The sequence below is a fragment of the Erinaceus europaeus genome, chromosome 1 (genome assembly GCF_950295315.1).
Source record: "Erinaceus europaeus chromosome 1, mEriEur2.1, whole genome shotgun sequence".
Classification (NCBI taxonomy): domain Eukaryota; kingdom Metazoa; phylum Chordata; class Mammalia; order Eulipotyphla; family Erinaceidae; genus Erinaceus; species Erinaceus europaeus.
Genome location: NC_080162.1, coordinates 117926224 through 117942620, shown reverse-complemented (window position 1 = coordinate 117942620; position 16397 = coordinate 117926224). Strand labels below are relative to the sequence as shown.

Here is a 16397-nt window from a genome sequence, read left to right as displayed (position 1 = left end):
CTCTCCCCTCAGGACATTGCCACTAAAGGCCAGGCCCTGGACTAACCCTACTCAGGACAAGACAAGTTCAAAGGGCCAGTTTTAGAGCCTCCCATGCCACCAATCTGGCTGCAGGCCCCAAAATGGAGAGTTGGCAAAGCCAGATTTAAATCACTGTTTTATTTGGTGACAAGACATGTGGTTTTTTTTTTTTAATATTTATTTATTTATTCCCTTTTGTTGCCCTTGTTTTATTGTTATAGTTATTATTGATGTCATTGTTGTTGGATAGGACAGAGAGAAATGGAGAGAGATGGGGAAGACAGAGAGGGGGAAAGAAAGGTAGACACCTGTAGACCTGCTTCACCGCTTGTAAATGGACTCCCCTGCAGGTGGGTAGCCAGGGGCTCGAACTGGGATCCTTATGCCCGTCCTTGCACTTTGCGCCACCTGCGCTTAACCCACTGCACTACTGCCCGATTCCCGACATGTGTTTTCTGACCTCTCTCAGACTCCATCCTTAGTGAAATGCTTCCTCAGTTAATGAGAAGATGAAATCAACTCAGCTGAACGACTAGGGCTCAGAGAAGGTCTGTGTGGGATTGTTAAATGCTTCTAATACAGAATGCAGTTATGTACTTGATGCTTGCTTATTTTAACTTTTGTTACTTGATTTTAGAAATTCAACCCAAAAATCTTCAAAAAGAAACAGAAGAATGGGAGTTCTGCGAAGCCCAGCTGCCCATACTGTTGTTGTGCTGTTGGCAGCAAGGACCGGTCTCTTTCTGTCTGGGTGAGCCTCACACCAAGAACTTTTGCTCTTCTGCTTTAGGGAGAGGGCTAGTGAAGGAGGTAGAGTCTGAAGGCCTAGAAGAGGAGAAGCCTCAGCTTTTGATAGTGTTCAGTGTATACTTCTACCATGTGCCTACGACCAAATCCTCCCATCATCCCACAAGTGCTTGCTGATCATTGGATCAGCCAGCCAGGAGAGACCACCTGGACCCCCAGCAGAGCATCTCTTGTTTCCAGACTTAAATAACATCCTCATGATTCAGATCCATAGTTGGCACATTGTATTTGATTCCTTTTTTTAAATTCTGTATTTATTCCCCTTTGTTGCCCTTGTTGTTTTGTCTGTTCTTAAATTTCATATAGGTGGAATTGTGCAGTGTTTAGTTTTTGTAGTTTCTTTCTTTTTTCATTTTCCTCCAGCTGGGGCTCAGTGCCTACACTACAAATACACTGCTCTTGGAGGTCATTTTTTCCATTTTGTTGTTGTTGTCATTATTGTATTTTGTTGTTTCTGTTACTATTGTTGTTGTTGAATAGGACAAAGAGAAATTGAGAGAGAGGGGGAAGATAGAGAGGGGGAGAAAAAGATAGAAACCTGCAGGCCTGCTTCACCACCCCTGAAGTGACACCCCCCCACACACTGTAGATGAGAGAGCCGGGGCTCGAACTGGGATCTTTGTGCCAGTCCTTGCACTTCACGCCATGTGTGATCAACCCAGTGCACTACCTCCCAGCCCCAAATTTTTGTGTTTTTTGTTGCTTTCTCTCATGTGATGTTGGATTTAATTTACTCCTTAATATTAATTTCCCTATAAGCAGAGTATATTTCAAATTGCATATGTAAAGGCTAATCTGATTATAATTATTATAGTTGCTTCCCATAGAAAGTGATCACTATATACAGTGTTTTTTTTTTTTGTTGTTGTTGTTGTTTTAAGATATATTTATTAATGGAGAGGTTAATGGCAGTGGAGGTGGGGCCAGAGCATCACTCTTGTACATATGATACTGGGGGCAAACTCAGAAACTCATTCTTGAGAGTAGAATGATTTTATCCACTATACCACCTCTCAGACTGCCAATCTGATTCTTCCTCCCCATCCTCAGTACCCATTCCAAAATCTGAACCCTAATATCATCATTGACAGTCTGAGAGTGTGTTTCTGGGGCTTCATTTATAATGTTTGGCTCAGATGTTTACAAAGTATACAAATTTTTGACTGGTTTGGCACATTTATTGGGGAGGGAACTGGATTTTTATTTTTTAATCCTGGGTTGTTTTTTTTTTTGTTTTATATTTATTTTCCCTTTTTGTTGCCTTTGTTTTTTATTGTTGTAGTTATTGTTGTTATTAATGTCGTCGTTGTTAGATAGACAGAGAGAAATGGAGAGAGGAGGGGAAGACAGAGGAGGAGAGAAAGACACCTGCAGACCTGTTGCACCCGCCTGTGAAGCAACTCCCCTGTAGGTAGGGAGCCGGGGACTCAAACAAGGATCCTTACACTGGTCCTTACACTTTGCACCACCTGCAATTAACCCACTGTGCTACCACCCGACTCCCTAAATCCTGGTTTTAAAATTACAGTGGGGTAAAATCTACTTAGCTCAAACTCTAGCTCTCCAGAATTAGAGTGACCCCACTTTCTCATTTAGTATATAAGCATTTTTCTGGAAACATAACTTAACAGCTAGTGAAGTCCTATAAAATTGTGATCCCAGGGACCAGGGGTTGGCTTGCTCAGTAGAGTGCACATTGTACAATGCTTGAGGCCCCAGTTTCAACCTCTGGCTATAACATAAGAGCATATACAAGGGGGGTAGCTTTAAGAGCAATAAACCAGTGCTATAATGTCTCTCTTCCTCTCTCTTATCTCTCCCTCTCTGCTTCTCACCACCTCTCTGAAAGAAGAAAAGTCCACTGAGAGTGGTAGACTCATGTAGGCATAGAGTCCCAGCAAGAAATCACAATTCCCCCCCACACACACACACACACACATATTCCTGTTTAGCCTGCTACTTTGTGACCCAGGTCCTATCCCTCAGGATAATCAGTTCCTAGGGTATGAACAGTGAATCTTACTGTAGCTCTGAGAGACTGGAGGCAGTGCATAGCCCAACCTTACAACAGGTGTAGAAAATGAAACTTTTTTTTTTTGCCTCCAGGGTTATTGTTGGGACTCGGTGCCTACACCATGAATCCACTGCTCTGGAGGCCATTTGTTCCCCCTTTGTTGCCCTTGTTGTAGCCTAGTTGTGGTTATTATTGTTGTTGTTGATGTCATTCATTGTTGGATAGGACAGAGAGAAATGGAGAAAGGAGGGGAAGACAGAGGGGGAGAGAAAGATAGACACCTGCAGACCTGCTTCACTGCCTGTGAAGCAACCTCCCCTGCAGGTGGAGAGCTGGGGGCTCAAAACTGGGATCCTCACGCCAGTCTCTGCGCTTTGCGCCACTTGCGCTTAACCCGCTGTTCTACCGCCCAACCCCCAAAATGAAACATATTTATACAAGAATTTAATGACATTCTCACTGTATGTAAGTGATAAAAACAGGCATAACCGTGCACCTTACAAAATAAAACATTCACACCAGAAAAGTTAATAATGGTTGACTTTGGATTTTGTTCCAGACTACCTACATATTTTCTGGAATGACATGTATAGCCATATATCAGAATTGCATTGTCACAATGGGTTGGGTTCTCAGGCTGTTTTCCTATTCTCAGACCTGCTTTTCCTTCCTCATCACTACCCAGGTTTTGGTGTCCTTCCTCATCACTACCCAGGTTTTGGTAGACCTTCTCTCAACAGCACCCTAGACCATCCCTTTATGCATTTCACAAGCTGAATAGGAACTGCCTATTCCTTTGCTCATTGTCCATGTAGCAAAATCTGTCAGACCCCTTTGGGCAGAGTAACACTAATATACTTTTTTTTTTGGAGGGGGGGCAGATTTTGGTTTCCTCAGTTTGGAATCTTATGTGTTGCTCTTTGAATTGAATATGAGTTGAATATGTTTATATGTTAGCAGAAATTCAAAACTAGGATTAGTAGTATTAATGAATAGACTAATATGTTTTGTCACTTTATCAACCTTTATTACTTCTTTCCTTATAGCTCACGTGTTTGAAACGGCCACTGGTTGTCATCCATGAACTTTTTGACAAATCCATCATGGATATTTCCTGGTAAGGTGGACTCTTGTTATGATGTACAGGCTAGGAAAGGAGAATGCACTAGAACACAAGGCCTCAGATATGATTGACAGCATGCATCCTCACCAGCACCCCTACCCTTGCATCCCTCATACTGTTTGAATCATCCCACATGACTCAAGAAGGGGCTGCTTGGGGTGGATGTCTGCTGCTGTGGTCCTTATTCCACTAGGATTTGCCACTGGAAAATTCCTTTTCAGACATAGTAGTGTCTGTCTGAAAGAGGACATTGTGATCTTAGTTCCATTTCACTCTTTTGTCATCACATGAATCACATTAGCATAGGTGTGGGGACATACTTTTCTGCTTCTTGGTGACCTTATTTAGGTGTGCATTCCCTAAAGGTGTTTTTTTTTTTTTTTTAATGATTTCAAAAATTAAAAAAAGAAAGAAAGTCTTACAAAAGAAGTGGTAAGAGTCGTTTTGTACAGGTGCATAGAACTACAGAGTACCAGAGTCATTCCCATCTCCACTACTGCCAGGCCACAGAAGGGAACTGGGGATTTTTCTGGCATCTACCTAGAGTTCTATCCTATTGTCCTTCCAAATCCACGTAGAGGTGAGTACCACAGACTAACAGCCATTTCTTTCAGGACTCTGAATGGCCTAGGCATCCTGGTGTGCTCAATGGATGGCTCTGTAGCGTTCCTAGATTTTTCCCAGGATGAGCTTGGTGATCCCCTGAGCGATGAGGAGAAGGTAGGAAAATAGCACATATCCCCTCTGTGCTCTGCATGCTCAGAATCCAGAAATAGCTAGAAGAGCCCTAATGGATCCCTTCAATTGGACCTTCTTGTGATGTACACACACATGTTGTTTTTCTTAAAGTGGTATTGGGTATTCACCTCTTCTAGATAGTAATCCTTATTTTCTTTGCAAAAATAGATAACTTTGGGGGTCGGGCGGTGGCGCAGTGGGTTAAGCACATGTGGCGCAAAGCACAGGGACCGGCATAAGGGTCCCGGTTCGAGCCCCCGGCTCCCCACCTGCAGGGGAGTTGCTTCACAGGCGGTGAAGCAGGTCTGCGGGTGTCTTATCTTTCTCTCCCCCCTCTGTATTCCCCTCCTGTCTCCATTTCTCTCTGTCCTATCTAACAACGAACAACGTCAACGATGGCAATAATAATAACCACAACAAGGCTACAACAACAAGGGCAACAAAAGGGGGGGAAAAAATGGCCTCCAGGAGCGGTGGATTCATGGTGCAGGCACCAAGCCCAGAGATAACCCTGGAGGAAAAAAAAAAATAGATAACTTTAAAAATGAGTTTTAGGGGAGTTGGGTGGTAGCGCATCATGTTAAGCGCAGGTGGCACAAAGTGCAAGGACCGGCATAAGGATCCTGGTTCGAGCCCCCAGCTCCCCATCTGCAGGGGAGTCACATCACAAGCAGTGAAGCAGGTCTGCAGGTGTCTATCTCTCTTTCTCTTCCCCTCTCTGTCTTCCCCCTTCTCTCTCCATTTCTCTGTCCTAAACAACAATGATAACTACAACAATTTAAAAAAGGGGCAATAAAAGGAAATAAGTAAAATATTTTTTTTATTTATTTATTTTTTTATTTAAGAAAGGATTAATTAACAAAACCATAGGGTAGGAGGGGTACAACTCCACACAATTCCCACCACCCAATCTCCATATCCCACCCCCTCCCCCAATAGCTTTCCCATTCTCTATCCCTCTGGGAGCATGGACCCAGGGTCATTGAGGGTTGCAGAAGGTAGAAGGTCTGGCTTCTGTAATTGCTTCCTCGCTGAACATGGGCGTTGACTGGTCGGTCCATACTCCCAGTCTGCCTCTCTCTTTCCCTAGTAGAATGGGTCTCTGGGGAAGCTGAGCTCCAGGACACATTGGTGGTGTCTTCAATCCAGGGAAGTCTGGCCGGCATCCTGATGACACCTGGAACCTGGTGACTGAAAAGAGAGTTAACATACAAAGCCAAACAAATTGTTGAGCAATCATGGACCAAAGCTTGGAAAAGTGGAGAGGAAGTATTAGGGAGGTACTCACTGCAGACTCTAGTATACTTCTGCTTTCTTACTTTGGTGCCATACTCCAAACTCAGTCAATTTCTGCTTTGCGTTTCTACTTCTTTTTTTTTTTTTTACATGCATAACATTCCCCAGATTGTAAAATATTTTTAATGAGTTTTAGGAAAAAAAATATTCTCTTTACCAGGAAGATAAGTCAGCATGTTAGAGCAAAGAACTTGTATACTTTAGATGTCACAAGGTGCAGGTTCAATCCTCAGCACCACCATAAGCCAGAGTTGAACAGGGCTCTGGTTTCTTCCTCTCTCTCAAGTAAATAAGTCTTTTTTAAAAAATTAAATGAAAGGGAGTCGGGCGGTAATACAGCAGATTAAGTGCACGTGGCGCAAAGCCCAAACCGGCATAAGGATTGCAGTTCCAGCTCTTGGCTCCCCGCCTGCAGGAGAGTCACTTCACAGACGGTGAAACAGTTCTATAGGTGTCTATCTTTCTCCCTCTCTGTCTTCCCCTCCTCTCTCAATTTCTCTCTGTCCGATCCAACAACAACAACAACAATAATAACTATAACAGTAAAACAACAAGGACAACGAAAGGGAATAAATTAAAAAAATAATTGAATGAAGGAATTCAGGCAGTAACACAGTGGGTTAAGCGCACGTAGTGCAAAGGGCAAGGACCATCATAAGGATCCTGGTTTGAGCCCCTGGATCCCCACCTGCAGGGTGTCACTTCACAGGCGGTGAAGCAGGTCTTCAGGTGTCTGTTTCTCTCCCCCTTGGTCTTCCCCTCCTCTCTCCATTTCTCTCTGTCCTATCTAACAACGACAACATCAGTAACAACAGCAATAATAACCACAACAACAATAAAAAAACAAGAGCAACAAAAAGGAAAATAAATTTAAAAATTAAATGAAGGAAAAAAAATTTTAATAGTAGTCTGTTCATGACAAAAGCCAATTTTTTTATAGACCCTTTAGACCCTCATAGAGCAGATGTCTTGTAGTTCTTTCTCACAGTTTTGTGAGTAAAGCAAACTACCAAACTACTCTGTGAGGCATTTCCAACAACAGGAATCAGTTCTGAAATCTCAAATAACTGCTGGGGCTGGGAGATGGCTCAGTGTATTTCCTAGTATCGCATAGGGCTACCATGGATAATACTGAAGGAGCGCCATGGATGAATAGTGCTTTGGTATCTCTCCCTCTCTCTTCCTTCCTTACAAAACAGGAAATTCAGTTCAAGGTGGCAGCTCAGCAATATCATGCATGCTCATTCCATAGCACCACATAGAAAGAGGTAGCAGTAGGGCACTAAGTCTTTTCTGCCCAAAGCACTAGAGCTGCCATCAGTTCAATCTCCAGCACACAGAACTACTGGTTAGATCTGTGAGAAAGGACAGCAAGATATCTGTTATGTAAAGGTCTAAAGGGTCTTTTTTTCCCCTAGAAGTAAATTTTTAAATAAGACTTCTGGGGGCCGGGTGGTAGCACACGTGGTTGAGCCACACGTTACAATACGCAAGGACCCAGATTCAAGCCCTTGGCCCCCACCTGCAGGGGGAAAGCTTTACAAGTGGTAAAGCAGTGTTTTAGGTGTCTCTCTCTAACTCTTCCTCCTCAATCTCTGGCTGTCTCTATCCAATAAGCAAATAAAGATAATAATAATAATAAAAGACTTATCATCTCCCTGAAGGAGCACCCTCTGCTGTGAGACAGATGTCCTTCTGGTCTTTTCATTAGTCACTTGTACAACTTTATGTGAGACTGCTCATCATCATACCAGCCCTACAGTGTGCTGGGGACACACTTGACTGCCCGGGCTCTGTCTGCAATAGGACATCTGAAACCTTGGAAATTTGAGGGAAGGGCCTCACTCAGAAAGATTAGGTTATGTTGAGGGAAAGTACAGGCAGAAGCTTTTTGCCAGAGCTAATGTGCCAGGCTCTCTCCTGCTTTTAGATACACTGTTAGACTCAAGGCAGTCTCCAACCACATAGGACTGATAGTTATAGGCATAAGTAGTGAAATCAGACTCTGGATCTTATTTCCTGACTACCAAAGAGTTTTGGGGGTAGATGGAGTGATTTCAGAGCCTTATGTTAGCAATTTGGCTGTCTTAATTTATTTCAACAGATGCTTATTGGCATTTGTTCTGCATCAAACCATGTGCTACATGTTTTCTTAATAGTTACGTCATCCACTTTAAACCCCAGCTATAGATTCATAGGAGGTTATGAGCATGCTAGGAGAGTACAAGAGTTCTCCATGGTCACCTAGCCAGCAACAGGCAGAACAGGAGAATGCATTAGAGAACTAGCACCCAGGACTCTGCTACTCTCAGTACCATAACAGCCCAAATCACAGTTTGCTCACTGATGGGCAATAAATACAATTTTGCTGCTCACAGCTAGTTTGTTGTACTTCTCCTTCCCCTAGAGCCGCATTCACCAATCCACATATGGCAAGAGCTTGGCCATCATGACTGAGGCTCAACTCTCTACAGCTGTCATTGAGAACCCTGAGATGCTCAAGTACCAAAGGAGGCAGCAACAGCAGCAGATGGACCAAAAGAGTGTGTCATCCAGAGAGACAGGCTCAGCTACCTCTATGGCTGGTGTTGTCAATGGCGAGAGTCTCGAAGACATCAGGAAGGTGAGAGCTTGACCTGTTGGCACCAGGGACAGGATGGTAAGGGGAATGAGCAGACAAATGGTGAAGTGAATATATACTGTGTTCCTGCCCTGTACCTGCCCCCTCACTAGGCCACCAGCCCCTTCTAAAGGGAAAAGAGGGAGCCCGTAGCCATTTCATGAGGGCATAACCTGACCCACTGTAAAAGATAGGCTTGTAGTTTTTGTCTAGTGTTTTGTGATAATAAATGAATAGTTGAGCATACCTACAACTATTCTTTCATTATAATTCTTAGAAGTGGAATTACTGGGCAGAGAGTAGGACTTAGACACATTTATTCATTTATTTATTTATTGCCTCCAGGGTTATTGCTGGGGCTCCATATCAGTGATGCCACTATGAATCCACTGCTCTTGGTGGCCATTTCTTCCATTTTATTGCATAGGACAGAGAGAAATGGAGAGAAGAGGGGGAGAGATTGACACCTGCAGACCTGCTTCACCACTTGTGAAATGACCCCCTGCAGGTGGTGAGCCAGGGGCTAAAACCACCCGGCCCCCTAGACACATTTCCTTATGAGAAGAAAAGATGGAAAATCAGTCTTTGCTGTTATCTCATCATCTGTAGTCAGGCTTAGTACTTTTTAAAGAAATATATCTTATTTGTTTTATTTTAAAGAGATACAGAGAGAAAAACACCAGAACACTGCTTAGCTTTAGCTTATATTGATATAGAGGATTGAACCTGGGATTTTATAGCCTCAGGGATAAATATCTTTTTTGAATAACTATTATGCTGTCTCCCTCACTTTTTTTTTTTTTTTAAGGTTGATATAGTTGAGAGAGAGAACTAGAACATCACTTTGGCAAATACAATGTCAGAAATTAAATTCAGAGATTCATGCTTGAGAATCCAACATTTCTTTATCGTCTGATCCACTTCCCAGGCTATGGGGTTGCTTTTATATCTGGGTCTAGGGCTAAGAGGGCATGCAGTCACTTAACCTCATTGCCATCAGCTGCATGAGGTAATAGTAGATCGTAAAGCATCTCTATCAAAGACCTCTTTGCCTCTACAGTAATGTAGAGGAGATAACTGATATAGACTTCCCTTTTAAGAAATTATAGCAGGGAGTTGGGCTGTAGCACAGCGGGTTAAGCGCAGGTGGCGCAAAGCACAAGGACCGGCATAAGGATCCCGGTTCGAACCCCGGCTCCCCACCTGCAGGGGAGTCGCTTCACAGGCGGTGAAGCAGGTCTGCAGGTGTCTATCTTTCTCTCCCCCTCTCTGTCTTCCCCTCCTCTCTCCATTTCTCTCTGTCCTATCCAACAACGACAACAACAATAATAACTACAACAATAAAAACAACAAGGGCAGCAAAAGGGAATAAATAAATAAAATAAATATTAAAAAAAAAGAAATTATAGCAAAGAACAGTGGGTCAGGCTCTGCTCTTAAGAGATGTTTGTGAGTACCCCTTCTTCTGGAAGCATATGTATCACTGGGGAAGGGAAAAACAAGTGAGGGGGGTGGAGATGGGTTAGAAAATAGTGGGATCATCTGAGGACTTTACACCAACTCTAGTAGCTTGTGCCATGATGAAAGCTCAGGTGATTCAGACACAGCCTGTGACTAGGAACTCTTGGTTAGGAGTCCTCAGTGGAAGAATGGATTCCACAGAAAATAAAATTTGCAAATCAAGGCTCATAGTTCTAGGTCTCATTTATTAATTCCCTTGCTGAGCCCCATATTTGCTGAGTGGATATAGCTAGCCCTGCAGTACTAGTGACAAAGAGGAAGGTCCTGAAGCCAGCTCACCTGAAAGTGTTCTATCCTTCTTTGCTGTTCAGAAAGTTGAGCATAGACCCTGAGAAAATACTTGTTCTTTGATTAGGTGACTTAGTTTAGTTGTACAAGAAGGTCCTGTACTTTCTTATGAAAAGGGAAATTAGCATACATTTCATTTGAAGCCATGTTTTTTGATGTTTCAAAGTAGTTGGTAGAAACTTCCATTCATTATTTCACTCTACTTTCCCAGAATCTTTTAAAGAAACAAGTTGAGACTCGGACGGCAGATGGTCGGAGAAGAATCACACCTCTCTGCATAGCACAGCTGGACACTGGGTACTCATTCACTCACTGAGCTTTCTATGCTTTTATCTGGAAAGATTTTGCTTTTTCTTTTACCTGTTAACACTTTTTTTTTTTTCCCTGAAGAAAGATTGTTTTATAAGACTATTGTCATGGGTATAGTTTCCTTCTCCCACTTTACTCACCACCAAACTGAACTAACACTTTTTTAAAAAATATATTTATTCATTTATTATTTATGAAAAAGATAAGAGAGAGAGAAAGAACCAGACATCACTCTGGTATATGTGCTGCTGGGGGTCAAACCCAGGACCTCATACTTGAGAGTCTAATGTTTTTATCCACTACGCCATCTCCCAGATTACAACTAACATTTTTAAAGAAAAATTTATTTATTTGAGAACCAGAGCACCACTATGGCACATGCAATACCAGGGATCTAACTCAGGACTTCACACTTGAGAGGCCAACATTTTATCCACTGTACCTCCCAGGGTGCTGAATTAGCACATTCTTTACCAGGATATCAGCAGACTTCTGAACCTGTGTGACCCACAGATTCTGAAAATGAGAAACTTAAGCGCAGTCATCCACCATTCTCAAAGCCCTGTCCCCCCCCAACAGAGCCCCAGGTACAATTGACATTTGTGCCAAAAGCACAAAAGCAGTGGCATGGGTCATGCCTGTGAGGGTGAGTGTCTAGGCAAATGTGAGTGTTGCACACAGCCAGTTTTGCTTCAATAGTGGCAAGGTCTCCCCAGCAGGGAGAATAGGACACTTGTTTTTGCTTCTTTTTCTACACTTTTATAGCCTTCTTTTTCTGATTATGAAGGGAATATATACCATTGTTCAGAGTAGTAAAAATCTGAAAAAGAATATAAGCATCATCAATAATCCAGTCTCTCAGATATCATCAGTTTAACATTTTGCTATCTGTATCTCCAGTCTTTTTTTCAATTTGTTCCTTTATCTCCACTTGGCGTCTACTTGAATAAATGGTCCTAAAGGGTTGGCTAGCTTATTGTCCAAGTTCTAAGTCTGAATACATTATGATTTTCTTAACCAGCCTCTTAGCTATAGGCTTGTAGTTTATGTCTAGTGTTTGATAATTACAAGTGAATGTTTGAGCTGTGACTATTCAGTCAATATAATTCATAGACATGGAATTGCTGGGCAGAGTAGAACTCAAAAACACATTTCCTTATGGAGAGAGAAAATAGTGGAAGATAGATCAGTCTTTGCTGTTATCTCATTGCCTCTAGTCAAATTTGCTTTTATATTGATCATTTTCCTTAAAAATGACATCTATTTATTCAATGAATGGTAAGACCTTGTGTGAAAAATAGATCCCCATTTTTGAGATTATTGATACTTTCTAAACTCATTCAACCAGTTGGCTCAAATCACTATATAATAACCCTTAACTTTGTAGTTGTTTGCCCATAGGTTGTTTGTCCCAAATTTTCCTTCAAGTCCAAAGAAAGCTTCATCTTCTAGTATGCTGATTTGTATTAGGCATGTTGGCATTAAGGCCCAGAGGGCAAGATCTGACGAGGTAGAATTAGAACTAATTTTCTATTCCCTCTTGGACCTTAGTTTTCCCTTGATTCAGCCTACTTCCTATTCTGAACTTATAGCAGGTAATGCCACCTTCCTCGAGAGAGAATTAGAGCATCACTGACATTTTGTGGTGCTAGGAATTGAGCTGGGATGAGGTACTTAAGAGCCCAGTACCTCATTCATAGTGGCTACACCTTTTTTTTCTTTTAAGATTTTATTTATTTATTAACAAGAAAGAATAAGAGGAGAGAGAGAGAGAGAAAGAACCAGACATCATTCCTGGTACATGTGCTGCCGGGGATTGAACTCAGGACCTCATGCTTGAGATTCCGATGCTTTATCCACTGCACCACCTCCCGGACCACTGTGGCTATACCTTTTATGTGAAACTGCTTTAAACAATTGAAGGCCTTTTTTTTTTTTTTTAATTTATGACATATTAAACAATTTCACATGAGAGAGAGACTAAAGCACCACTCTGGTACATGCCATACCAGGACTTGAAATAGGAGCCTTGTTCATGCTAGTTCTGTGTTCTGCCAATTATGCTATCTGTGTATCCCTCCATGATTCATCTGGTAAAGAAGTATGGTAGGAGGTAAGGTGTGATGGTGGTTTTCTAACTTGGTGTCAGTCTTCTGCCAATACTATTCCCAAGGTACATATTTCAGGCAATAGAACTAGATACTAAATATATATATATGGCTTTTTTTTTAATTTATTTCTTTATTGGGGAATTAATGTATTACATTCAACAGTAAATACAGTAGTTTGTTCATGCATAACATTCCCCAGTTTCCCATTTAACAATACAACCCCCACTATGTCATTTATCATCCTTCATGGACCTGTATTCTCCCCACCCACCCACCCCAGAGTCTTTTACTTTGGTGCAATACGCCAATTCCATTTCAGGTTCTACTTGTGTTTTCGTTTCTGATCTTCTTTTTCAACTTCTGCCTGAGAGTGAGATCATCCCGTATTCATCCTTCTGTTTCTGACTTATTTCACATAACATGAATTTTTCAAGGTCCATCCAAGATCGGCTGAAAACGGTGAAGTCACCATTTTTTACAGCTGAGTAGTATTCCATTGTGTATATAGACCACAACTTGCTCAGCCACTCATGTGTTGTTGGACACCTGGGTTGCTTCCAGGTTTTGGCTATTACAAACTGTGCTGCCAAGAACATATGTGTACACAGATCTTTTTGGATGGATGTGTTGGGTTCCTTAGGCTATATCCCCAGGAGAGGAATTGCAGGGTGATAGGGTAGGTCCATTTCTAGCCTTCGGAGAGTTCTCCAGACTGTATATATATGGCTTTTTTGCTCTCTTGATTGACATGTAAAAATAAATGGCTTTAAAGTAGGTCGTTTTGATTAACAAATTAAGAAAGAAAAGATAAAAAGCACACATGAGAAATAATCATAGAGGAAGAATAAGTTAAAGCATGAAAGACTTGAATTATGTATAAATAAAAATGAAAGTGAATAATATTTGAGGCAGGGAGGTTGCAAACTGGTTTACACAATTGTTCAGCTTGAGACTAGAAGGTCCTAGGCTTAATACCTGGCACTACCATAAGCCAGAGCTTAGAAAGGCTCTGGTAAATTAAAATCAGATAGATATTTGAAAAAATAAAATTATCAAATTGAGGGAAATTGGTATAATTGAATTGTAGAATACTGTTAAAGACCTAACCTCACCAAGCATCAGTATTCTAAGGAGGAAAATATTCAAATATAAAGCTCTGTAGGCAAATTCTAGGAAACTTTTTTTTCCCCCACCACTCCAGGGTTATTGCTGGGGCTCGATGCCTGCACTACGAATCCACTGCTCCTGGGGACCATTTTTTTCCCATTTTGTTGCCCTTGTTTGTTGTCCTTATTGTTATTTTTGCCATTGATGTTATTGTTGGATAGGACAGAGAGAAATCGAGAGGGGGAGAGAAAGACACCTGCAGATCTGCTTCACTGCTTGTGAAGTGACATCCCTGCAGGTGGGGAGCGGAGGGCTCGAACCGGGATCTACCGGTCCTTGCACTTTCTGCCACATGCGCTTAACCCGCTGCACTACCGTCTGACCCCCTCTAGCAAGCTTTTAAGGAATAGATCATTTTAATGCTCTTCAAAAATCATGAGTGAAAAAAAAAAAGGCTCACAAATTTATTTTTAATGAGCACAATATCTGTATCAAGACATGACAAAAACATGAATTTCTGATCCGTCTTTTTTCTGAATGTCAATGTAAAATTCTAAATAAATTGAATGCTAACAGACATAATCGTAAAGCATGCTAGGAGACCAATACACTATGAATAAATGATTTTTTTTTAAGCCAAAGTACTGTACTACCCTTGCTTATGGTGATGTTGTGGATTTAATCTGGGAATTGAGAACCTCAAACATGAGAGTCATTTGTGTAACCTTTATGCTATATCTCCTCAACCGAATAAAGGGAGTTTTATTTCAGGAAACTATATTTCAAAAGCAAAGAGTTGGCTTAATCAGTAGATAGCACATATTAACATGCATGAAGATTCAGTTCAGATTTCCCAGCCATCACATAGGAGTACTTGCAGCAAGGGACACTTCACAATTGGTAGTACAGTGCTTTGGTGTCTCCTCCCTCTGTCTCTTATCCTCTCTTAAATTTTAAAGGAAAAGAGAAAGTAAATGACTGTTGGGTGTGGGCCTGAGATGCCACCAAACCCTAGTGAAAACCCTGGTGTGTGTGTGTGTGGGGGACTTACTTCAAGTTAAATTTAAAAGTGAATCAAAGTCGTTTATTTTACTCTAGTATGGGGGAGTGGACTGAAAACTGCACATTTTTATGATATCGCTGAGCAGCCTCCCTAGCCCAAAATTTTTAAATTGTACTTATTAATGAGCATCTGTTTAGATGAGAGCGAGACAAACAGGGCATCAATTTAACACGTGTTTCTGGAGATGAAACTCAGGATCTCATGCTCACAGATACTTTCTCTGCTGTGGCACCTTCCAGCGCAATCCAGCCCAGTTCTTTATTTTTGAGAGAGTGAGTGTAAGCAGAGAGATACCATAGCACAATTTCGCCATCCATGGAGATAGCCTGGTGCCATCCATAATGCTCCCATGTGATGCCAAGGCTCAGATCCAGGGCCTCATGTATTAGTGTTATCTGGCATGAGTTTACTCAGGCAAGCTATCTTCAGTGAACCAATGTCTACACCTGTGGCTATAATTTAATTTTAATTTGTTCAAGAGGTCCTAGCTTATGCAAGAGAAACAGTAATCAAGAGAAAGAATAAATCAGCAAAGCAGTAGCAAAAATGTATCATTTAAAGATACGATTGAGGGGCCATGTGGTGGCGCACCTGGTGGAACTCACGTTACGATGTGCAAGGACCCAGGTTCAAGTCCCTGGTCCCATCTGCAGGGGAGGAGCTCTATGAGTGATGGAGTGCTACAGGCCTCTCTCTCTTTCTCTTTCTCTCCCTCTCCCTCTCTATCTCTCTCCACCCCAGCTTTTCAATTTCTCTGTGACTATTAAAAAAAAACTTGGCTGCTGGGAATGGTAGATTTGATGTGTTGATAGTGAGCTGCAGTGATAGTCTTGGCAGCCACTGCTCCACCTCTCTGACTGCAAGAAATGTAGATCTTGGGGCAGGGCAGGCAGTAGCACATCTAGTTGAGTGCATGTGTTATATGAGCAAGGATCTAGATTCAAGCCCCTGATCCCCACTTGCAGAGGGACAGCTTCACAAATAGTGAAGCAATGCTATAGGTATCTCTGTGTCTTTCTCCCTCTCTGTTGTCCCCTTCCCTCTTGATTTCTCTCTATCTTTATCCAATAACAAACATTTTTTAAATCATTAATCAAAAAATTAATAGGTTTTGGGCTGGGGAGGTAGCATAATGGTTACACAAAAGACCTGATGTTCTGAGGTCCCTGGTTCAATCCCTAGCAGCACCATAAGCCAGAGCTGAGCAGTGCTCTGGTCTCTATCTCTAATTTGTTAAAAATAAATAAATATTTTTTAAATTTTATATATATATATATATATATATATATATATATACAGATCTTTATGAAGAAAAATATTTAAACTATAACTATAGGAGTTTTCAAAGATCAGACTTTCTGAGGCTGGGAGATACCTCA

General features: G+C 41.7%; 1 protein-coding gene across 2 annotated transcripts in view; it reads left to right on the top strand.

Moving 5' to 3' along the window:
* LOC103111492 (protein HIRA) overlaps positions 1 to 16397 on the top strand; it is a 106031-nt gene that overhangs the window by 41055 nt on the left and 48579 nt on the right. For both annotated transcript variants that reach the window (XM_060195083.1, XM_060195072.1), the window contains exons 9-13: positions 659 to 772; positions 3889 to 3959; positions 4580 to 4685; positions 8407 to 8622; positions 10640 to 10725. In XM_060195083.1, the coding sequence (XP_060051066.1) occupies positions 659 to 772; positions 3889 to 3959; positions 4580 to 4685; positions 8407 to 8622; positions 10640 to 10725 (593 nt within the window). The remainder of the gene's footprint in view (positions 1 to 658; positions 773 to 3888; positions 3960 to 4579; positions 4686 to 8406; positions 8623 to 10639; positions 10726 to 16397) is intronic.